Source organism: Ranitomeya imitator, chromosome 8 (assembly GCF_032444005.1).
Source record: "Ranitomeya imitator isolate aRanImi1 chromosome 8, aRanImi1.pri, whole genome shotgun sequence".
Taxonomy (NCBI): Eukaryota; Metazoa; Chordata; class Amphibia; order Anura; family Dendrobatidae; genus Ranitomeya; species Ranitomeya imitator.
In genome coordinates, this window is record NC_091289.1 from 170,424,541 (window position 1) to 170,449,906 (window position 25,366).

The window sequence follows — 25,366 nt, forward strand, 5'->3', positions numbered from 1 at the left end:
GCCTATGAAACAGTTGAGTTTGAGTCGGAAGGCAAGCGGCCCGGTCGGCATATTGAAGTCCGTTGCTCAGACGCTGGATTTTGGATGTCGGACACCAGGCTTTAGAATACAGATGGAAAAAAGTGTAGGTCTTTTTGCAGTCTGTTACCATACAGATGTAACATAGGAGCAAAGAACACAAACGTATAATGATAATTAGGATTACTTGCATCGTTGATTTTCAATTTGGATGTACTGGAGCAATGAAATAAAAGGTTGCAAATGGGATTTTACTCCTTTTTTTGCCCTCTAAAACACTTTTCAATCCAAGAGGGAAAAGGAAATGAATGGTCCAGCCAAGGAAAGCAGATCCTGAAAAGCACACACATATAATGATGGTAATATTTCCATCTTTTTTTTTTAGCAAATATGCATCTTGTAATGTTGCAGGGCAACCCTAACCCTAATGATACAAAAATCAAAAAGGGAAAGCCAGCTTTGCCATTGAGGGAGCAACGGCACTTACAGAACTCCTGGGTATGCAATACCATCCTAATAAAACAAGAAAAAATAAATGTAAATCTACAGCAATAAGATCGTACAATTAATCAAACAGAGTATATATATATATATAATATCTTCCTTTTTTTGTCTTTAAAGCCTTGCATCCAAGGCATTGAAAGGTATTAAAATTAAGTTCATTCACAGAACAAAAACAACTAATCTTGAATTGCTTGCAGATACTGCTAATTTTCATCTGTGTCATTTTTTTTTTTTTAATATATATTTTGTATTCTGTATATTTTTTTTTTTATTAAAAAATGTGTTAACGTGAAAATATGTGCAGAGGTTGTTGTTACTAGTGGTGTTCAATGCACATTTTATATGTAGTCTGTCATGCTTTGGAGGCCAGGGAACAAGAGAGCAGGGTCACAGGTTCTTCCCATAAATGACCCCCAAAAACGGGGGATATGTAGGCGATTCTTAAATAATAATAATTTTTCTGATAACCCCAAAAATGCTCTGAACTCTCCCTCCAAACACAAAGAAAACCCCACAAAAAAAAAACAAAAACAAAACAAAATTGTAAATGTTTTTTTTTTTTTTTAACCGCCCACTAAACAAAAACTTAAAAGGGTTAATCGTGTGGGTAAAACAGCCCTCACTGCCTATGGAGCAGCAGTGGAATTGACTCCAGTTCTCAGGGGCTCATTTTTATCCCCACCAGATTGGGCATCCTCTGAAAGAGTTAAAGACGCCGTCTTGCCAGATAGCATAGTGATGTCTTGGGCCAAGCTAGATCCATTTGGCACCTCGTTGCTGAAAGATAGGAAAAATGCATATAAATTATTTTTTTTTTACTGTATTAAAAAAGCAAGAAGCCATCTACACACTGTAGGGATCATACTTTGTGATCTACACTGTAGGGATCATACTTTGTGATCTACAGGAGGGGAGTAGAAATCAGCAATAAAGATTTGTACAACCCTGATCCGGTCATCCGCCACCATCCTAGACGCCTCTTGAGATTACCCGACCCCATGATAGAATGACTTCTGATGAGAGAACACGCTCGGATAAGGTGTTATCTGAGCATGCTCGGGTGCTAACCGAGTGTCTTCGGCGTGCTTGAATACTATGTTCGAGTCCCCGCGGTTGCATGTCTCGCAGCCCTTCAACAGCAGCAACAAATGCAGGGATTGTCTAACAAACAGGCCATCCCTGCACATGATGTAGCTGTCGAATAGCCTTGAGACACGCAGCCGCGGGGACTTAAAACATATTTTTCCAGCATACTGAAGACACTATTAGCACCCGAGCATGCTCAGATAACACCTTATCCAGCACGTTCACTCATCACTAACAATAACCAAATATATATATTTTTTATCATTTCTACAAAGGATCCAGTTGCAAATGAAGGGACCCAGCTGTGGTTAAAAGGATAATCTGGTCTTCACCTGTCCAACCGCTGGACAGGTGAAAACTGTGGATCCCACCAATGATCAGAGCATTTGACTTGTGGCCCCCAATGAATGCAAGACTGAAGCCAAACTAGATTGTCTGGACCCACATGCACCCCAACGCTCCATCTGAAGTCTTTGTCGGACTGATGAAGATGGCCGTGCAGTAGACTTAAGGATGAAGCGGCAGGATGCATGCGTATACAGTGGATCCATTTAACTCATAATATACAAAAAAAAAGGATGAAGGGAATAACAGGTATGTCAGGGCACAGCTGTCGTCAAGTGGGGGCACCACTTCACAATTGTAGCGTGCCAACCTCCGGTGGTAGGTAGGCCATCAGATTTCAGGACCTTCCAGGGGCACTTGGATGTAGCCCTGTGACATATTTATCTTCAGACATCTGTCTTTACCGGATACCCTGTTATGGGCCCTGATTTATAGGTTGTATCTCACATTTGTTCAGTTTTTATTGATCATCAATAAAGGTTATTTTTAGAGAGATTTTTTTTTGTACTTTTTGGTCTTTTGACCCCTGATCAGACATCTGGTTGTTTGGTTGTCTCCATTTAACTCATCCATGCTGCGATCTTGCATGCGGTGGGGTCCACAAATCCCCTGCACTGACAATCCGTGTGGTCCCAATGCTGGGAATACACTGGAATACCCCATCAATGTGGCTCCTTTACTCGTTTCACCTTGCACGCTGGCATTCCTGGATTTATAATTTTACAGACTACGTCATAGAGATATTACCTTACCTGAAAGTCAAGGGCAGCTCATGTGCCAGCACCTTGGTCTGTGGCTCCAGCTGTCCATTCTCCACCTTGATGACCTCCGATTTGCTTTTAACACCCATGGGATGACTCTCCTAGGAGGTAATAAGACTGGTAATTAAAACTGAGAATATCAAGAAGTAGATATCCATCTAAAGAGCAGTGTGATGCATTCATCAAGTAGGACATATTGGCCATTGATCAGCCCTCCTAAGCTTTAGGGCATAGGTGGGAAATGATAAATGGGAATATTCTCATGGTACTCACCATACTAAGCTCGCGAGTTCTTTTCCCGATTTCCCGCTCCACTTGATGCAGCTCAAGGCTCAGCTGTTCATTAGACAACATGGTTGACCATTTGGCTGGTGGCGGAGGAGGCGGCTGCTGCTGACTTCCTAAAGTGGAGGATTCTCTCTGCACGAGGAGACGGTTACTTGCAACCTGTAGGACACAGGAATAAACTATTCATCCAATTCTTGCTATTTTTCAATAAATAGAAATTAAGGTCTCGATGATTCTCATATAAAAAATATGACGGTTTGATATCTTACAACAAAAATAATCTCCCCAATGTCTACTGCTTAAGAGGGGAGAGAGGGACTACCACTGGAGGAAAAGGCAAATTTACAGTAGAAAACCACCATATCACGTCCTCGCCACATTACCTGTGTCTGCTGACTGATTTGCTGGTTTAGCTGGTGTAACTCCATCCTAAGCTGATCTCTCTCAGATGTAGGTATAGGCTTGGGCATACGATCTCTGCAGGACGAACATAAAAGAGACTAGTGATGAGCATACGTACTCGGATAAGGCGTTATCTGAGCATGCTCATGTGCTAACTTAGTGACTTCAGTGTGCTTGAAAAATATGTTCGAGTCCCCGCAGCTCTTGAACAGGCACAACACATACACGGATTGCCTGTTAGGCAATCCCTGCATGTACTGCATCCGTCGAACAGCCGTGAAACATGAACCTGTCGAACATATTTTTCGAGCACGCCAAAGACACTCGATTAGCACCTTCGCATGCTCCGATAACACCTTATCCCAGCGCATTCGCTCATCACTTAAAAAGACCAATCATGATTATTGCGGTGCAATAAGGGTAAAACTAGTTATAGGGAGAAAATGAGCAGTCCAGGGAACAAAAAGTTACCAATTATCCACAGGATAGGTGATAACTAGTGATGAGCGAGTGTACTAGTTGCTCGGGTGATCTCCGAGTATTTGTGAAATCGGATATTCAGTTTTTGTTTAAGCAGCTGCATATGATTTACAGCTTCTAGCCAGGCTGAGTTCATGTGGGGGTTGCCTGGTTGCTAGGAAATCCCCACATGTAATCAAGCTGTCTAGCAGCTGTAAATCATTCAGCTGCCGCAATGAAAACAATCTCCGAGCAGTCAAATACTCGGGAGGACCCCCGAGCGTGCTCAGGAAAACCCGAGCAACGAGTACACTCGCTCATCACTAGCGATAACTTATTGATCGGTGGGGGTCCGACCACTAATCGTCTGAATAGGGAACTTTAATCGACACTATACTGGGCAGTCAGTGTTGGACGGCCGCTCCATACATTTTCAATGGGGTTGCTGAGTGATGATATTTGCTTTTTCTGGATGCCCCACCACTATTGTGTTGGTCGCACCAATTAACAACATAACTTCGTTTTAATGGACAACCCCTTTAATATAGAGGGGAAGTTCCTATAAAGAGGTGCTCGGCATACAGGTTAGATCAGTTTTCCATTGCTAATATTAATGGTATAGGATAAAGGAGCTGCTCATTATAGAGTCACTGGGATTAGAGGAGACTAAGAGATAACATGTGACTCTGGTGTATAGGATAAGTGAACAATTGGAAAGTTTTGAAAAAGTTTTACAAAACTAAATGCACAAATAAAAAACATACCGTATATACTCGAGTATAAGCCGAGATTTTCAGCCCATTTTTTTGGGCTGAAAGTCCCCCTCTCGGCTTATACTCGAGTCATACCCGGGGGTCGGCAGGGGAGGGGGAGCGGGGGCTATCTAATTATACTCACCTAATCCCGGCGCGGTCCCTGGACGTCCCTGCTTCTTCCAGCGCTGCATATTCTTCCTGTACTGAGCGGTCACATGGTACTGCTCATTACAGTAATGAATATGCGGCTCCACCTCCCATAGAGGTAGAGCAGCATATTCATTATTGTAATGAGTGGTAACGGTGACCGCTCAGTACAGGAAGAATATCCAGCGTCGGGAGAAGTAGGGACTGCACCGCGCCAGGAGCAGGTAAGAATACAAGGAGGGGGAGCGCAGCGCTGCACGATATTTACCTCTGCTCGTTCCGGTGTGGCTCCCTCTTCAGCGTCCTCTGGCTGTGACGCTCAGGTCAGAGGGCGTGAAGACGTGGTCAGTGCGCGCCCTCTGCTGAACGTCAGTGCTAGACGGAGCCGCACCCGAACGAGGAGCAGGTGAAAGTGCCGGGGTCCTGAGCGACGGAGAGGTATGTGATTTTTTTTTTTTTTTTATTGCAGCCACAGCATATGGGGCAAGTGACTGTATGGAGCATCTCATGGGGCCATAACATTTGTGCAGCACTATAAGGGGCAAGTGACTGTATGGAGCATCTCATGGGGCCATAACGTTTGTGCAGCATTATAAGGGGCAAGTGACTGTACGGAGCATCTTATGGGGCCACAACATTTGTGCAGCATTATAAGGGGCAAGTGACTGTATGGAGCATCTCATGGGGCCATAACATTTGTGCAGCATTATAAGGGGCAAGTGACTGTACGGAGCATCTTATGGGGCCATAACATTTGTGCAGCATTATAAGGGGCAAGTGACTGTATGGAGCATCTCATGGGGCCATAACATTTGTGCAGCACTATAAGGGGCAAGTGACTGTATGGAGCATCTTATGGGGCCATAACATTTGTGCAGCATTATAAGGGGCAAGTGACTGTATGGAGCATCTCATGGGGCCATAACATTTGTGCAGCACTATAAGGGGCAAGTGACTGTATGGAGCATCTTATGGGGCCATAACATTTGTGCAGCATTATAAGGGGCAAGTGACTGTATGGAGCATCTCATGGGGCCATAACATTTGTGCAGCACTATAAGGGGCAAGTGACTGTATGGAGCATCTTATGGGGCCATAACATTTGTGCAGCATTATAAGGGGCAAGTGACTGTATGGAGCATCTTATGGGGCCATAACATTTGTGCAGCACTATATTGGGCAAATGTGTCTATAGAGCATCTTATGGGGCCCTTATTACTTTTTATGCAGGACTAGATGGTGGCCCGATTCTAACGCATTATATGGGGCATAATTTAATATGGAGCATTTAATGGGGCCCATCAAGCTTTATGGAGAATTATATGAGGCTCTTGATTCAATATGGATATTCAAAAACACTTAAAGGGACACTGTCACCTGAATTTGGAGGGAACAATCTTCAGCCATGGAGGCGGGGTTTTCGGGTGTTTGATTCACCCTTTCCTTACCCGCTGGCTGCATGCTGGCTGCAATATTGGATTGAAGTTCATTCTCTATCCTCCGTAGTACACGCCTGCTCAAGGCAAGATTGCTTTGTGCAGGCGTGTACTACGGAGGACAGAGAATGAACTTCAATCCAATATTGCAGCCAGCATGCAGCCAGCGGGTAAGGAAAGGGTGAATCAAACACCCGAAAACCCCGCCTCCATGGCTGAAGATTGTTCCCTCCAAATTCAGGTGACAGTGTCCCTTTAACCTACTAATGTCTCAATTAATTTTACTGGAATCTATTTTTACTTTTGACATTTACCGGTAGCTGCTGCATTTTCCACCCTAGGCTTATACTCGAGTCATTAAGTTTTCCCAGTTTTTTGTGGTAAAATTAGGGGGGTCGGCTTATACTCGAGTATACACGGTAATTATTGAATGTCGTGTGCCACATTTATTATGAGTTTTACACAAAGGGTTGTGGTTTGCATAGGAGGAGATGTAGTCTGAATAGGCACAATATGTGCAAATTATGTCAATGAATAGGTAGTGGATAGTTTGACAAAAGGGTTCAATAATTCACTATGACAAATAGTCAGGCCGCCTAGATTACGTTTACGTTGTAGAGAAAAAAAATAGAAATTCTTAAATAAATCAGTCGCAGTCAGTGAATATTACCTGTCACTCAAATGTCCCTGAGAAGGAAGGTTCTGGTGGGGAGAATATGATGGAGCTCCCAGGCCGCCATGACTACTGTACAGGCTGTAATCTGCTAAAATAAGAAAATAGATTTCAGTTGTAGAAAAATAAAATAATAGAAATCAATAACCCAACTAAAAAGAAGAAAATAAAATACATTAGAAAATATTAAAAATGGATCATATTTGACTCACAATCTTTTTATTACTTTGAATACAAGGTGGAGCAGAGCGCCCTCCCTGGAGGGACACGTATGTGCATTATATGGGAAGCCAAATGATTTCGGTGGGTACTACACAGTAAGCGTCCTGCTTTGGGGGGGGAGAATACTGTGTAGTACCCACCGAAATAATCTTGTGATCAACTTATTGTTAAGGGATCGTTCTTATGAAAAAGTGATTGTGCACAGCAACATCCCTTTTAATAGTATGGCAAATCAGGGACAAGTGGATGCATAGCCATCTAATTAAGGGCCATCAGCAACCATTAAAAGGAATAGGTCAGCAGATTTTTGCTAAGGAATCTGAGAGCAGCATAATGTAGGGGCACAGACCCTGATTCCAGCGATGTGTCACTTAGTGAGCTACTTGCTGCAGTTTCGATAAAATTACTGTTTTGTCTGTAGTAGTGCCAAGAATGGTGAGCCCTGTAAAACCCTCCCCCGATTGGAAGTATACGGTGTACAGTGTCAGCAAGGTACCAGTCAGTGGTGGGGGCGGGGTTACAGATTTTCTAAACTGCCTAGAGGAATAATCTCCTGCTGATAAAACACTGATTGTATTGTAACTACAGCAAGCTGCTGAGCAAGTGACAAACCTGGAATCAGGTTCTCTGCCCCTACATTATGCTGCTCTCAGATTAAATAGCAAAAACCGAGAGTCCCTTTAAATCCCATTTGATTAACTTGCATATAATCACGCAAGCATCTACTATTTTTTATTTTGTGTAATTAATGTAACCTAGTAATTGAATGACTTTTTAAAAGAAAATATTCAGCAATTAAAAAAATAAATAAATAAATAAAATGAGGCAAATATATTATTATCACGACACAAGCCGCTGCCTGAACGCACCAGTAACGCTTGGTTTGGTTGGCACACCTTGGCCTCCCATTGCCGGCTGCATAAGACCAGATGGCTGGTACAAGTTCTTGGAGGTGCGGGAGATGGCACCAAAACGGGAAACTGTGGGTCGGTCGCCAAACGGAATGAGATCATCCTCTCCCGCCTCTGGGGCTCGCCGCTGAAGTTCAAGGCGCTGATCCCTTAGGGCTTTGCTCTCAGCGTTCTGTAATGGGAGAAAAAGGGAAGAACAAAAAAAAATGTTAATTTTTTTAACCATTTAATTCTGATGCCCAATAAAGACATTTTATTCAATTTACTTTGTCCTCCTTAGATTTGCCCTTACATGATCAAAAACGCACTCCCTTACTACGGTGATGGTGACGTCGCGTACACTCATCACGGGGGGCTTCTCTATGTAAATGAACTTATTTAAAGGGAACCTGTCGTCCTCTTCTTTAAAGTTAGAATAGATGACATTTTAGGGTACTTAGGCGGAGCCGAGAGCTACCCGGATCTGCTGGATCTGCCCGCGCAATTTGCATGCACCACAAGACATCCTGGGATCTGTAGTTTTCAGCCTATCGCTCTAACTACTATTTGCTGGCGTGTATTGCACAATTCAATTGGGGGCGGACATAAACAAAAAAAAAATATTAAAGAGAACCGGTCATCAGGATTTGGCACTATAGATTAAAGGTATGGCCGTAACGGCGCTACTACACTGATCAAATCGATACCTTTAGTGAAGGAATCTGGTCAGTGGTTCTTGTTTAATCATGGTTTTAAGTTTTCTTCTGATGACGTCTTTCGTGCATCAGGGTGGGCCTGGTGGGGTTGAGTCTTCTTCTGCTCCGACCTCTCCCCCACCTGCCTCCTGTGTTCCTGCAGGTCACCGATTATTCAGTGACCTGCCTACGTGGTCATTGGCGTGAGCGCAATTCGATTTCATGGCCGGTTTTCTGGTCTTCGATAAAATAGCACCTGAGGAGGCGCATGCGCACATTAAGTTCTCAGCTCAATGAAGTCTTCGATGAGCTGAGATTTCTATCTGCGCATGCGCCGCCTCCATCGCCATTTTATTGAAGACCAGAAGACTATATGCGGAATTACAATACTCACGCACCGCCCATGCCGATGTAACATTTCCAGACAGAGGTAGGAACATAGGAGGGGGGTCGGAATAGAAGACGCACCCCTCCCCCTCCAAAATGCACTGAAGAAAAGTTAAAACCATAATTAAACAAGAACTACTGACCAGATTCCTTCATCAAAGGTATTGATTTGATCAGCGTAATAGCGCCGTTCTGGCCATACCTTTAGTTTACAGTGCTATAGCCTGCTGACAGGTTCTCTTTAAGAGTAGACAACATGTCTGCATCATTTTAATTTTTCGGCTATCAATGGCATTTCCAAAAGACCATCCTCGTGTACCATACTGCAAGTGGCTGCAGAAAATCTCCGGGCTCCTCAGATCTGTTAAAAGTTGTATAAAAGAAGAATTTCTACTTACTGCTACTTCCACGCAGCCACCGGCTGAAACGTCTTTGGGTTTGGCGTCTTTGGTTCCAATATAGGAACCGATCGTGTCACAGGACCAGGGGGAGTACTGGCTGTAGTCGTTCCCTTTGTACTTCCCAGATACTTTCAGTTCCTCATCAAGATACTACAAGAACAGGAGATGTGTATAACAAACTATGGAGACATTTACTTACTGACACCCCAACCGAGGTGACACACAGCGATTGCCATCAGACGTGCATTAGAGCCGACCGTGTTACCTCTTCTGGATGGAAGGTTTGAGTCAGAGTCGGTGAAGGAGCGAATGGAGGCGGCGAGATCACTTTCCTCTCCTCTAGCTGAGCCATGATCTCTTTACGTCGACGGTGAAGATCATCCAGGCTGGGATGGGGCTGTGATGGATGCTGAGGTGGCAGACGGTTGTAAGACTCCTATAAAGATGATTGAATGTATTAAAACACAAGTGAACCTGATAAAAACTGAGGTTCACTGGCGTCGCTATTAAAAAAAAAAAAAGGCTTCCCATCTCAGTAAGTGATGGGAAATATGATCACTTAACGATCTGACTCCAAGAATGGAGGGGAAGCACAACTACATCCCCTTCTCAGTTTTAACTCTGCACAGATACCCTCACCCTGACGGACCAGCAGCAGAACCCTGCACAGCTGAGCGTCCATGAGGAAAACTGGTGCAAAAGCAGAGTTGCTGCACCTTTGTTATTATGGATTGTTGGGGGTCCCACAGGTTAGGACCCCACTTCTGCATCAGGAGGGGAGCAGTGCCGATATTGCTGCGATACCGGCAGGTATCGTAGACCTGTCCTATAGGATGCATGCATAATACCAGCATTGCTCCTCATGGGAAAACATCAGAGCTGCTCACCTTCCAATACAGAATTGAGCGCTGATGGAGAAACCCCTTTAAGGGACTGTATATGGCATGATTTTGGAAATACCCCTTTAATAATTAAAGCAAAACATTACTCCACATTCAAAGTTAAAAACACACACAGCCATAATGTGCAGCGGTCACAAACACAATAGGAATGAAAGTTTAGAATCTTCAAAGAGAAACCTACCCTGTTATACGGTGGTCTTATCTGCCCCGGGTGGGCAGCCACAGGGTAGTAGCCTTCTACTTGTTGGTACCTCTCTCGAGCTTCCGGCACGTAGGGTGACCCGGCAGCAGGTGCCATGTCAAGGAGCTCTTCCCTCTGGTAGGATTGTGGAGCAGAAGGGTATACACGGCGGCCATCGTAGTGTGGGGGGTACATAGGTTGGCTGATGGGCGAGTACTGCTGAGTGGGGGTTGTGTACTGCGTGCCAACCATCCTGTCTTGTAAATAGGAAGGATAGTGATCGAGGTAGGTAGGGGACGACTCGGGGGCCGATGGCTGAGGTCTGACGAAGCGAGGCTGTTGGTAATAAACACCTGGAAAGGATAAAGCAAATGCACCATGAATCAAAGACAATCAAAGGCAAGCGAGGATGTAACGCCATCATTTAAGCCACTTACTTGGTGGGTAGGATACAGGTTCGAACGGAGGGCCCCCTCCTCTAGGGTCAGGGTAAAAGATATCAGTTTGAGGGGGAGCATAGATTTGGGAGCCCCGTGGCACCATCTGTATCTGCTTAGACACCGGCAGAGGGGGGAGATCACCGGACACGCGTTGAGGAGGAGGGTGAGAACTGACTGGTAAGGCAGGCATGGAGTTCTTGGGGATGGAGTCAAGCCTAAAAGTATTAAAAAAAAAAAAGAAAAATTCACTAATTGCCTAAACAAATGTAGGTTCTGCAAAAATGTACTTAAGGTATACGTACAACTCCGGGGGAGAGCCTGGGGCACTGTTACTCAGATGATCCAACTTCACGGGCTTCATGACAGACTCGTAGCCAGAGTCCGTACTCCGGGGAATCAGTTGGGTCATTGAGCTCCCCGTCACAATGCCATTGGGAAGGGCACCTTGTTTAACCATGGGCCCGTCATCTGGGTGTATCGCCCCAGTGGGTAACCCTACTTCGTTCAGTTGACCGAGCGAGGCACTCAATGGCCGCCTAGGAACCAAACGTTTGTTCATCTTTCTAAACCTAGAAAAGAAAAAAAAAAGTTGCCTTCAGACATTCGAGAAAAACTATACTTGTAGCTTTACGTCTAGTATTTTAGTGCACAGTCACATTAGGCAAGATCCACATTTCATTAGGAGCACCTATTAATGGATCATATAGATCAGTAATGCAACAAAGAACACAATTTGGCGCAATTTTCTCAGTTGACTTTGTTGCAAAAATCTGCAGCCTATCAGTCCTGTGTGTACAGTCCCTTAATGGTTTATCTTATCTTTTATCTTCAGGAGCGCACCGCTCTCCTGCCTCCCAGCTTAATGGGGACGGTGTGCTCCTGAAGACTGACAGTCCGAGCCAGCGGCACAGTGCCACGCTGGTCCAAACTGTGCAGCACTGGTAGAGCGCAGGTGCACGGACACTAGCCAGACCCCGCGATCCAGATAGCGGCACTTGCAAGCTATAAAAGCAGAGAATGTAAAGGTGTGCTCCTTGTGCAAGAAACCGGCCACTGCTGCTAAAACAGCACAGGTGGCCGGTAACCTAGGCAACGAGCTGTAAACTGTATAATAGAAAATCCCTCCGTTCTTGGGAACTGAAAAGATTTTTAAATGAGTGGTAAGTTGAAAAATTGTCTTTTTTTAAAAGCATTTTGCAATTTTACCCATTTAACAAGATGAGACACAACCCTCTTACTAGCTTTTCCCATAAGTAAAAAGGACAAGGCCATTTTCAAATCTATCAAGCAAAAGTTGTAATCTGTGAAGGATCAGATGGCCTGACCCTAAGGCTGTGTGCACACGTTCCGGATTTTTCGCGTTTTTTTTTTCACTATAAAAACGCAATAAAACCGTGAAACGCATCCATTAAGCATCCTATTAATAGAATGCAATCCGCAATTTTTGTGCATATGTTGCGTTTTTTTTTCTCCACGAAAAAAAAAACGCATCATGGAAAAAACAAAACCGCAGCATGTTCATTAATTTTGTGGATTTTTTGCGGATTTCCCATTTTTTAATGCATTGGGAAGCTCCGGAAAAAAAACACGCAAAAAATGAGATAAAAACACATGTGGATTTCCTGCGGAAAAAGTCCGGTTTTGTTCAGGAAATTTCTGCAAATAATCCTGACGTTTGCACATAGCGTTAAAGCCAGTGTTTTACCAATGACTGACCCTTTAAAAAAAAAAAAAAAGCAAAAAAAAAAAAAAAGAAACATGGTTTAAAAAAAAAAGAAACCATCTGTGTCCGTAATCAGTAACGTCTTACTTTTCTAACTCTTCTTGAGAGTGAGCGAAGGTGCAGCTGGCCCCACGGGGGCATCCTCCACGCTGCTTCATGTCCCTGCACATGTAAGTCTTGTACTTGCTGTGCTGCGGAGGCTGTGCCAAAAAAAGAATACAGAGAAGGTTATTACAGATGGACACCGGAAATCCTTCCAAGTCAAAAAAAAGCCAACAAAATCGATCCGATAAATGATTGAAAGATTCTTGCTGCAGCCGTGGGACAATTAACACCCTTGTTTTTTTGCACCATGCGGACAACGTCAGTCGTTATGGTCACGGTCACACATTTCTCTATATCTACCGTAATTAAAAGGCACATACAGTAATCGCTCATCAGAAGTGTGCAACGCAGATCTACGGCACAATGCTGAGATTTCTGGCACAAGGTCATTGTTCTGAACAGCCATTACCTTTGTGAAATTTTATAAAAAACATTGCAGAAATCTGTCCTAATAATAAGACATCAAAGGAAAAAATATGTGTTCCTCGAATATGGTATTTATACAAGATGCAAACTGTCCACTTATAGACACCATTTTCAAAGCTACACATCTCTGAAAAATGCTGACAACCCAGGCGCCTCCCTTTAGAGCGACTCTCTGACCACTGCCTGTTGTCAGGTGTAATCCTTCTCCAGCAGTACGGTGGCGGAGACAAGATACGGGAAATGAGGGCAGACCTTTGTCTCTGCTCCTTCCTGCCATACTGCATTCAGAATTAACAGAAAGGCAGGTTTATTCATCTCAGGGCAGACAAGACATTGGACGATGGCAAATGTAATGCACGCTGGGAATTAAGAAAAAGAAAGTTCCAGCTCCCATAGTGCTGGTAGAATGCTGAAGAAACATACAATTAGACAGAGTGCAGAGCAAGTTACAGAGCAGGGAAATCAGGACACTGCCTGGATATATTAGATGCAAAAAAGAGCTGCTTTAACTTGTCAGTTATGTTAGCAGCAAGACCATGCTTTAGTTTAGGGTGAAATAAGAGGTATACTTTAATTTTCTGCACTCCAACTCCCACAGATGTCACCATGTTCACACCCTAACAGTCCCGGCATGTTATAGAAATTCAGCTAAGCTGTTTTCTGTGCCCAGTAACAATCAGCAGAACTATGATTTCAGCTCCGGACAATAAATTACCGTACTCTCTCTACTTCAATCATTAGAAACCAAATAGAATTTAAGGGGCTATTCGCTCCTTCAAGATATCCCACCATATACTTCCAAAGGCAGGCTGTGACATATGCCACTGCATAGCCATACAATGTCCATAGACGCTCATGTTAAAGGGGTTGTCCAGGAGTGGGCTACTTATTTTTTTCAAATTTTAGACAGGCTAAATATCAGCCTCCTAGAACAGCGTTGCTCTTGCGATATTAGCGCTGTGATTCCCGCAACGTCTGATATTAAGAAATAGTGAAGGCTGCAGACAATCAGCGGTAAAGTACATGACATCGCTGGTCTGGAAGGCAAGTGTGTATATATATATATATATATATATATATATATATATATATATATATATATATATATATATATATATATATATATATATATATATATATATATATATACATACATACATACAGTATATCTGGAAGGCAAGTATATATATATATATATATATATCTATATATATATCTATCTATATCTATCTATCTATATCTATATATCTATCTATCTATCTATATATATATAGATTCAAAAAAGAGGCAGCACTCCATTATTAAAGTGAAAGAATGTGGAAGGTTTTAATCAACCCACATAGCCGGGTGACGTTTCAGCTCCATCTGAGCCTTTTTCAAGCTTGAAAAAGGCTCAGATGGAGCTGAAACGTCACCCGGCTATGTGGGTTGATTAAAACCTTCCACATTCTTTCACTTTAATAATGGAGTGCTGCCTCTTTTTTGAATCTCTGTGAATCTGGTGCAATCGTTGGACTGGTTGCCTGAGGCCCTGCACCTGAAGATAAGTATAAGCGTGGTGCTGTTCCTTTTCTACTAATTATATATATATATATATTAGTAGAAAAGGAACAGCACCACGCTTATACTTATCTTCAGGTGCAGGGCCTCAGGCAACCAGTCCAACGATTGCACCAGATTCACAGAGATTCAAAAAAGAGGCAGCACTCCATTATTAAAGTGAAAGAATGTGGAAGGTTTTAATCAACCCACATAGCCGGGTGACGTTTCAGCTCCATCTGAGCCTTTTTCAAGCTTGAAAAAGGCTCAGATGGAGCTGAAACGTCACCCGGCTATGTGGGTTGATTAAAACCTTCCACATTCTTTCACTTTAATAATGGAGTGCTGCCTCTTTTTTGAATCTCTGTGAATCTGGTGCAATCGTTGGACTGGTTGCCTGAGGCCCTGCACCTGAAGATAAGTATAAGCGTGGTGCTGTTCCTTTTCTACTAATATATATATATATATATATATATATATATATATATATATATATATATATATATATATATATATATATATATATATATATATATATATATATATATATACACACACACACATTTTACTTAATATGGGGCACTTAAAGGGGTTTTCAGGCCTTAAGCTACAAGTCTGCCATCATTCTAGGTGGCTGCAGACTTCGGAATCCTCACTTGGCATGCACTGCGAGGATTCTCCGGTGCGATCACATGCCGACTAGACGTGCAATCTCGCTCAATGCAAGTGTATTGAGCGAGGCCGGACACGTCTAGTTGGAATGTGGCCGGTAGTATGCATATTGCTCCAGGAGTATCATCGCACAGTGCCGTGTGAATGATGTGAGGATTTACAAGTCTGCAGTCACATAGGGACTGCAGAGCTGTAACCTAAGGCCGGACAACCCTTTAAGTAATTAAGAAATGGTTGTCAAGTAGAGGACAATCACATTAATGCAAATTTAATGGGCAATACATTTTTAGACTATTTTACCCTCTAAATGTCAGTCATCAGCTTCAAAAGGGGGGGGGGGGGGGGGAAGAAAAGTCAATCACATAATAAAAGAGATTAAATAATTAAACTTATAACTTGGAAGTCCTAACCCCGCGGTAGACCTGTGGTTTGGAGGGATCCGTCCTGCATTACCAGGAATTGTACGATACATTCCCATGTGGTATCAGCCCTGCGCTCTATACAGTACACAGTCCGGTGAGAACGGCAAACATCTACAGAACCACGGCCCCCGTGGGGGAATAAGCATGCAATCCCCTAATACAGAAAAAGCCCTATAAAAGCCACTGCAAGTGTAAAGTCCACCAGGAGCACCCAGGAGATCCTCCGATCATTCATCCGGGCACGTCAGCGCTGATCGGCCCAGGATTCCCCCTCCTCCTGTGAAACTTCCTCAAAAGTCATTATTACTGCTGTATTAAACAATAAACCAAAAAGCAGGACAGTAAAGAAGGTTTCTGGAGAGAATAGAAAACTGCAGCTGAAATTTTCAATTTCTGCATTAATGAGAGAATTGGGTTTATCGTCATTATTAATACGCCTGCTGAAAGAAATGAGGAGACACTTGTAGTTTATGGTGTGGTACCTGGATCATGTGGTAGCTCCGAGCCTCGCTCACCTGCTGCTGGTCAGTCCCCTTCTTGCTGTGGTTCTGGATGTAATCAACCAGCCCATGCACAACAGTCTTCACCGCCACAAGACCGTTCTCCAGCTGCTCCCATGTTGGAGGTGGAGCATCTAGGATGGAGAAGATTTACAGGTGAGGATTAGGTATAAGGTGCGCGATGGGCTGCAGCACCGTGACAGCTGCAGTCCATCAGCGGACACAACAGGACTGCACATAAAAAATGCCACGACATTGCCAAAGGACAGAGCGCTAGGAGAGGCACTGGTCCGAGCACACTGGGGTCATTCAAAAGGGGCTGTTAGGTAGTTGACGGCAGGCGCCATCATTCCGCGGGGCGGCACATGCACAGATGAATATGCCGACTCTTGCCACGCCATTAGGACGTCACGGTGCATGAGATTCCCCTGGAACGATGGCACCTGCAAGGTAGGCCAGGGAAGCAGCTCACTGAAAAGAGAGACCTGTCAATCACTGGTAGGAGGCCGGCACCGGGAGGAGAAAGGGGCCGGCACCGAGAGGAGAAAGGGGCCGGCACCGAGAGGAGAAAGGGGCCGGCACCGAGAGGAGAAAGGGGCCGGCACCGAGAGGAGAAAGGGGCCGGCACCGAGAGGAGAAAGGGGCCGGCACCGAGAGGAGAAAGGGGCCGGCACCGAGAGGAGAAAGGGGCCGGCACCGAGAGGAGAAAGGGGCCGGCACCGAGAGGAGAAAGGGGCCGGCACCGAGAGGAGAAAGGGGCCGGCACCGAGAGGAGAAAGGGGCCGGCACCGAGAGGAGAAAGGGGCCGGCACCGAGAGGAGAAAGGGGCCGGCACCGAGAGGAGAAAGGGGCCGGCACCGAGAGGAGAAAGGGGCCGGCACCGAGAGGAGAAAGGGGCCGGCACCGAGAGGAGAAAGGGGCCGGCACCGAGAGGAGAAAGGGGCCGGCACCGAGAGGAGACAGGGGCCGGCACCGAGAGGAGACAGGGGCCGGCACCGAGAGGAGACAGGGGCCGGCACCGAGAGGAGACAGGGGCCGGCACCGAGAGGAGACAGGGGCCGGCACCGAGAGGAGACAGGGGCCGGCACCGAGAGGAGACAGGGGCCGGCACCGAGAGGAGACAGGGGCCGGCACCGAGAGGAGACAGGGGCCGGCACCGAGAGGAGACAGGGGCCGGCACCGAGAGGAGACAGGGGCCGGCACCGAGAGGAGACAGGGGCCGGCACCGAGAGGAGACAGGGGCCGGCACCGAGAGGAGACAGGGGCCGGCACCGAGAGGAGACAGGGGCCGGCACCGAGAGGAGACAGGGGCCGGCACCGAGAGGAGACAGGGGCCGGCACCGAGAGGAGACAGGGGCCGGCACCGAGAGGAGACAGGGGCCGGCACCGAGAGGAGACAGGGGCCGGCACCGAGAGGAGACAGGGGCCGGCACCGAGAGGAGACAGGGGCCGGCACCGAGAGGAGACAGGGGCCGGCACCGAGAGGAGACAGGGGCCGGCACCGAGAGGAGACAGGGGCCGGCACCGAGAGGAGACAGGGGCCGGCACCGAGAGGAGACAGGGGCCGGCACCGAGAGGAGACAGGGGCCGGCACCGAGAGGAGACAGGGGCCGGCACCGAGAGGAGACAGGGGCCGGCACCGAGAGGAGACAGGGGCCGGCACCGAGAGGAGACAGGGGCCGGCACCGAGAGGAGACAGGGGCCGGCACCGAGAGGAGACAGGGGCCGGCACCGAGAGGAGAAAGGGGCCGGCACCGAGAGGAGAAAGGGGCCGGCACCGAGAGGAGAAAGGGGCCGGCACCGAGAGGAGAAAGGGGCCGGCACCGAGAGGAGAAAGGGGCCGGCACCGAGAGGAGAAAGGGGCCGGCACCGAGAGGAGAAAGGGGCCGGCACCGAGAGGAGAAAGGGGCCGGCACCGAGAGGAGAAAGGGGCCGGCACCGAGAGGAGAAAGGGGCCGGCACCGAGAGGAGAAAGGGGCCGGCACCGAGAGGAGAAAGGGGCCGGCACCGAGAGGAGAAAGGGGCCGGCACCGAGAGGAGACAGAGGCCGGCACCGAGAGGAGACAGAGGCCGGCACCGAGAGGAGACAGAGGCCGGCACCGAGAGGAGAAAGAGGCCAGAGAGCTGCTGTCTCGAGCACGTTCGCAGATGAAGGAGATATGGATTTGTAATATTAAGGTATGGAAGTAATTATCATTACAGGCACTTTACTGTTTTGATGATACTTTGGTGTCTAAAAACCTGCTGACAAGTTCCCGTTAAAGTTTATGGTCACCGTTGTGTCTTTTTGCACTCACAGTTTCCACAAATAAGCAATACTCGTGGGCTGCATTGTAGGGGACATGCCAGACAATCCCCACCTCCCAATGTTAATACATAAGATGCTGGTAACTCACCGGGACTTGGATCTATATTCGCCAGCAGCTCTAGGTGCGGTCGTAATCTGTTGAGATTAGCGGGGTCTCCAGTCCTCTGCAGAGCAATGGTCAGTTCCTGGACACTCTGAGCAAACGAGGCCGGGGTCTGCAACTTAACAAAAACTTTCTTGTAATAAATTAACTGGTATCTAAGTTAGTCTAAAACTATAAAATGCAAAGTTAGTTATTCATGAGTTATCGAACCCGATCAGAAGATTCAAGGCAAAGAGGTGAAAGTCGACAACAAACTAAAAATGTACAAAAATAAATACATTTTGGACAAGTTGATTTTAAAAGAAAAGAGCAGAAATGAAGCGGTTACCTTGTCAATAATGGACTGCATATGGGATTTATGAGACTGATCCCCGTACAGAAGAGAGGACCACTGATCGGGGGCGATGCGCAGGCCGGCCTCCATTGCTATCTGCACAATCTGAGAATCGTGCTCTCTGCGCAGCGCCTCGTAAGTGCGAAACTCCTCCTTCAGCTGCATCAAGGAGGAATCCTCATCACGCTTTGTGACCTGAAATTAAAGGTGATGTCTTCAATTGTACAAGAAAATTTTTTTTTTTTTTTTTTTAAAAAGTACATGCCAATTATCGCAGCCTTGCAGACTGCCAGTCATTACCAAGTCCCACACGGGTTATGCCCCCTTTTTTATATACAATAAGCTCTGGAGGCAGATTCACGGGGAGATCTATGTCCGGCCTATATAGATCTTAAAAGCTCATTTACGTATGAAGAAAACGTGGATTTCTCTGGAATAAAACATCCCCAAACAGCACCAATAAAACAGTCCCAATAAAAGGTCCGTCCCTTGAATTTATCAATGGCAGAGATGCGATCATCTGAATGTTTTGGTTCCTGCTTTCCACCTCCCCAGCAAAAATCTTTTGTCGCGGAAGGAAGCCACATCTAGCCATATATCTCCCTGTCATGTAATTAGATTAGGGGGCTATGTTTGGATAATTAAAGGGTGTTCTCCGCAGTGGTTACTATTACTGTGCATCACACAGGGACGGCCAAACAAGTAATAAAATCACTTTTTTTTTTTTTTACCTTAAAGCAAGAGGCTCTATACAACAGCTGGACAACATGCCCAATGCTAGTTTTCGAGGCTTGAGGAAAGCGCGGTTCCAGTCTTTGCACCACAAACAAAACAAGGACCTTCCGTGAGAGCGCAGATCCGTCTTCCAGAGCCAGGAGGACAAGCTTCAAGGCTTCTTCCTGCATGGCTGAAATGGAGAAGATGACTTACGGTCACATTGTCATTACAGCCGTGGGTACGCAATAAATCCTACGCCGCATAAAAGCAAAACGATACCTGGTCCCAGGAACTGGCAGCCGCGGGCACGGACAGCCGCCCACAGGTTGGAGGAGAGCTGCTGCGGGTTCTGGTGTTGTAGGATCAGCTCGGTCACCGTTCTCTCTCCCAGCGATCGCGCCGCTCTCATTGCTCGGATCCGTCCTTCTTCTTCCACCAGTTGGCAATGAACAAGCGTCACCAGCTTTCGCTGCATGGGGCGGCTTAGCACACTTTGTGTGGTGCTGTTTAGACCGACACCTGGGAAGGAAAAGTTACAACAATTAGTGTTTATAAATTACTTTAAAAAGGGGGGCGGTTGACTTAAATCATTTGGACACAGTCTGGGACCCCCTTCTTTCAGCCTCTTTCCTATTCCGATATACTACATGTTGCAAGGATGGATACTCATCTTAAAGGCCGCCATATTTCTCTGCTGGGTACCAGACCAGTGAAACATTATGGAGATGCCGCCGCATTGCGGTTAGAAATGGAGGATGGAGAGTAGTGCCGCCAATTTATTCCACATCCGCCAAGTTGGCACAATGGAGTAAAGCAGCGCCCCCTTAAGGAGGAGGCAAAATAGTGGGCTGCATAGTGGCCAATGAGTCAGTTTCTGTTTTATTCTAAGGGGCAGAGTGTATTTCATCATGTATACAGAGGGCACAGAATTTTTATTTTATTTTTTCTTTGGCACAGTGTACAGTGGCATGTAAATGCTTGGGCACCCCTGAAATATTACAAAAAGGAAAATGGTCCAATGCAAAAGTTTGAGCCTCCTGCATGGTTAGTACCTAGTAGCACGCCCTTTTGCAAGTAACACAGCTTGTAATTCTTGTTTGAGGGATTTTCATCCATTCTTCCTTGGAAAATTCTTCGAGTTCTGTGAGATTCCTGGGTGTTCCTCTTGCATGCACTTTGAGGCCCAGCCCCAGATTTTCAATGATGTTCAGATCAGGGGACAGTGAGGGCCATTGTAAAACCTTCAGCTTGCGCCTTTTGAGGTCGTCTATTGTGGATTTTGAAGTGTGATTAGGTTCATTATCCATCTGTAGAAGCCATTCTCTTTTTAATGAATTCAGCTTTTTTACAGATGTTATGTTTACATCAGAATTTGTTGAAATTTCATTGAATCCATTCTTCCCTCTACTCGTGAAATGTCCCACGTACCATTGGCTGCCACACAACCCAAAAGCATGATTGATCCACCTCCCATGCTTAATGGTTCACGGGATGTTCTTTTCCTGAAATTCTCTGCCCTTTTTTCTCCACACATTACCTATGATCATTCTGGCCACAGAGTTCTATCTTAACCTCACTAGTCCACAGGACTTGATTCCAAAATCCATCAGGTTTGTTTACATGTTCTTTTGCTTACTTCTGTCCCTGAATTTTATGGTGAGGATGCAGGAGAGGTTTTCTTCTGATGACTCTTCCATGAGGGCCATGTTTGTACAGATGTCTCTGAATGGTAGAACAATGAACCACAACTCCAGAGCCTTCTAAATCTTTGTGAAGGTCTTTTGCAGTCAAGTGGGGGTTCTAATTTTCCTCTCTAGCAATCCTATGAGCAGCTCTCACTGAAATGTTGCTTGGTCTTCCAAACCTTATCTTGACCTCCACTGTTTTTGTTAACTGGCATTTCTTAATTACATTTCGAACTGAGGAAAGGGCAACTTGAAAATGCTTTGTTATCTTCTTATAGCCGTCTCCTGCTTTGTGAGCCTCCACCTGGCCTTTAATTACGATGACAGTAAACTAGCCATAACTCCAGCAGGCTAATTAAGACCTGCAACCTTGGCCAAAGTTACCTGAGCACACAAACTTTTCCTTTTTGAAATTTTTAAAGTGTAATATATATTTTACATGCCACTGTATATTTTTTTTAAATTCTGGCAGAGTATATGGTTTTGGTCGTTTGTATAAAAATGATTTGGTAGGAGTGCCCAGATGTTAAAAAGGTTGGGAATATAACATTCCCATCATTGAAAGTCATCAACTAGCCATAGGATAGGAGGTAACATTCTGGACAGTGGGGGTCTAAATATTGGGAGTCTCACAGGTCCAGAGAATGGGCTTTGAGATATTCTCTCCGGATGGATGCACCGTTTCATTCATTTTCCATGGGACTGCCTAGCACAGCGCTCAGCATTTTCCTGCAGTCCCAGCCACCTGTTTCAGGATCAGAAAGTAACGGCCCGACCTGCACAAAAGTGACAATTTACCATGGAAATAAAGAGCGCCGGTTTTTCGTCAGCCCCTGATCCACTGTGCACAGTTTAGTTGGAGAATACGCAGCCCCAGCTCGGCTTATAGAAGCATTTAATATGGCCGGCTCATATGCAAAACATTCACAAGTAACAAGTGGTATAGAAAAAAGCTATTCCGAACATCGTTATGTCTAAGTATATTAAAGGGGGTCAGAGTGACGGTACGTCATTTATACATAATCAATTTATAAAAAAGGTCAGATTATTGGGGACCCGACTGATCGTAAAGGGATAAATCAACCTCAAGAAATATCATCAATATATAAGATGGGAAAAACAACCCCTTTGAGCTAAATGTGAAAGTTCTCACAAGAACGAGTCCGCTTTCTATTTCCGTACAATAGTTATGTAATGGTCACGTCTCCGCAGATTATGGGGAAGTGTGAAGATTTCTTCCCCTTTTCCACCACAGAAATCATGTAAATATCACACTCCCTCCCGACAGTCACTATCTAGTGTAAGGGGGCTGCCGGGCGGCTCTCGGCTTCCTACACTGTGTCTCCATGAAGTGTACGGGGCCACAACCCCATACTCTGCATAACGCACCATGGCACAGCGAGAACGGGGTCCGGTGACGCCAGATGTCAGGACTAAGCATTGCTTACACCAGTATAGCACTACATTCACTAATACAAGAGATGGAGAAATGTTTCAGGGGCCAGGAGTGACGCCCCCCGCGCCCCTCATCAGGCTCCTACAACTGCAATGTTATCTTGTGAAACTAATCAACTTTTCAAGAACCTCGTAAAACATTGGCAGCTTTCACATGTGCCTAGAACTGTATGATTGCCAAGGACCAAAGTCCCTGGTGTGCATGGAGCAATAGTGAGCGTGTGTGATGTGTGACCCCCCGCTCCACTCACCTCTATAGGGCTATGTGATTGGTAGTGGGCATGTGTGACCCCCCCCATGTGATTGGTAGTGAGCATGTGTGACCCCCCCGCTCCATTCACCTCTATAGGGCTATGTGATTGGTAGTGGGCATGTGTGACCCCCCCCCATGTGATTGGTAGTGAGCATGTGTGATCCCCCCGCTCCACTCACCTCTATAGGGCTATGTGATTGGTAGTGGGCATATGTGACCCCCCGCTCCATTCACCTCTATAGGGCTATGTGATTGGTAGTGGGCAAGTGTGACCCCCCATGTGATTGGTAGTGAGCATGTGTGATCCCCCCAGCTCCACTCACCTCTAAAGGGCTATGTGATTGGTAGTGAGCATGTGTGACCCCCGCTCTACTCACCTCTATAGGACTATGTGATTAGTAGTGAGCATGTGTGACCCCCGCTCCACTCACCTCTATAGGACTATGTGATTAGTAGTGAGCATGTGTGACCCCCGCTCCACTCACCTCTATAGGACTATGTGATTGGTAGTGAGCATGTGTGACCCCCCCCCCCCGGCTCCACTCATCTCTATAGGAATATGTGATTGGTAGTGAGCATGTGTGACACCCCCGCTCCACTCACCTCTATAGGACTATGTGATTAGTAGTGAGCATGTGTGATGTGTGACCCCTCCCTGTTCCACTCACCTCTATAGGGGTATGTGATTGGTAGTGAGCATGTGTGAACCCCGCTCCACTCACCTCTATAGGGCTATGTGATTGGTAGCGGCATGTGTAATCCACCGCTCTATTCACTTCCATAGGGCTATGTGAGCAGTAGTGATAATATGTGACCCCCCTGCTCTATTCACTTCTATCACTGCATCCATGTACGGCAGCGGTGTCAAACTGCATTTCTCGAGGGCCGCAAACCATGCGTGTTTTCAAGATTTCATTAGCATTGCACAAGGTGCTGCAATCATTATGTGTGTAGGTGATTAAATTATCACCTGTGCAGTACAAGGAAATCCTGAAAACGTGACCTGGCTGCAGCCCTCGAGGAATGCAGTTTGACACCCCTGATGTACAGTGAATGACGCAGTGGTCAGCCATGCTCACTGCCACAATCCCGTAGGTGTGACTGGGGCGGTGGTCTCTCATGCATATTACTGCTCTTATAGAAATAAATGGAGCAATGGAGAATAATGTTTCACTCACACGGGGGACTTTAGGGACCCCCATTCTCGTGATCAGTGGGGGTCCCAGTGTTTAGACGGCAGCAGTTATCACCTCTAGAACAGGCGGCCATCTATCTCCGTGCCTCCGGCAGGGGGCACGACTACATTACTTTGGGCGTCTTCTCTTACCTCTGGCCGTGCTCAGGGGCTTCAGGTACAGAGCCAGCTCCTCCACACACTTTCGGGCCTCCTCATAGTGCTTGGTATCTTCCGCCCCACTAAACAGAGTGACCGGCTGCTGCTCAGGGACCTGCGGGACAAGCACACGTGTAAAGGACAGGAGTGGGGGCACGGTGACCATCAGATACAGGGGTTTACCAAGAGTCGAAATAGGATTTATATTAAGATTTTTTTCTAGAAACACTGCCACATATATCTACAGGCCGCGCTTGGTATGGCAGCTCATCATATGCATATGAATACAACTAAGCTGTAAAATGCAATAACAACCCAAAGAAGAAAAAAAAGCAGAGCTGGGGCGAGTACGTCCTTTTTATCATCACAGACCATCCCTATATCTGTGACTACACCTTATATACAGTGTCTGCAGGAGGTTGTGGTAGTCTGAGACACACCTCCGTCTCCTCATTGGCTCAGCCAGATGCCCTCTCCCCGCCCCTGGCACACCTGATTGGCCCATCATACACTCCCCATGGAGAAAGGCGTCGTGATTGGACGTTCCTTGTGGTGCAGTATGGCCAGTCGACAGAATTCCCAGCGCCGTGAGGAACCATTTACTTTTGTGCGCGGGCCTCAATGACGAACTACTCACAGGGCCATGGTAAAATTTAGAGGAGACTTTTAAGGCATATACTGTCTGTAAGGTGGGCTGCCTGGTAGTCACTGCAATCCAAGAGAAGACACGACAAAGTGGAGGCAAGTAGGGAAATTTACCATTACATGGCGGCAATTAAAATGCGCCCCCCTCCATGAT

The 25,366-nt window shown here is 46.1% G+C and overlaps 1 protein-coding gene across 5 annotated transcripts in view; it reads right to left on the bottom strand.

Annotated features, from left to right (window-relative positions):
- Positions 1–635: 635 nt before the first annotated feature.
- The window catches only part of RC3H1 (ring finger and CCCH-type domains 1), a 69,283-nt gene continuing 44,552 nt past the window's right edge, over positions 636–25,366 (bottom strand). Inside the window, exons 3-20 of one of the 5 annotated variants that reach the window (XM_069737815.1) lie at positions 24,562–24,682; positions 20,121–20,360; positions 19,856–20,031; positions 19,119–19,319; positions 18,776–18,908; positions 16,395–16,513; positions 12,803–12,915; positions 11,295–11,561; positions 10,990–11,207; positions 10,553–10,905; positions 9,735–9,905; positions 9,467–9,619; positions 7,966–8,179; positions 6,872–6,965; positions 3,386–3,479; positions 2,988–3,161; positions 2,706–2,815; positions 636–1,299 (exon numbers count right to left, since the gene is read on the bottom strand). In XM_069737815.1, coding sequence (XP_069593916.1) covers positions 1,149–1,299; positions 2,706–2,815; positions 2,988–3,161; positions 3,386–3,479; positions 6,872–6,965; positions 7,966–8,179; positions 9,467–9,619; positions 9,735–9,905; positions 10,553–10,905; positions 10,990–11,207; positions 11,295–11,561; positions 12,803–12,915; positions 16,395–16,513; positions 18,776–18,908; positions 19,119–19,319; positions 19,856–20,031; positions 20,121–20,360; positions 24,562–24,682 — 3,102 coding nt within the window. In that variant the 3' untranslated portion in view covers positions 636–1,148. Of the gene's footprint in view, positions 1,300–2,705; positions 2,816–2,987; positions 3,162–3,385; positions 3,480–6,871; positions 6,966–7,965; positions 8,180–9,466; positions 9,620–9,734; positions 9,906–10,552; positions 10,906–10,989; positions 11,208–11,294; positions 11,562–12,802; positions 12,916–16,361; positions 16,514–18,775; positions 18,909–19,118; positions 19,320–19,855; positions 20,032–20,120; positions 20,361–24,561; positions 24,683–25,366 lie in introns of all 5 variants that reach the window. The other 4 variants (XM_069737814.1, XM_069737816.1, XM_069737813.1 and 1 more) reach the window with 4 other exon arrangements.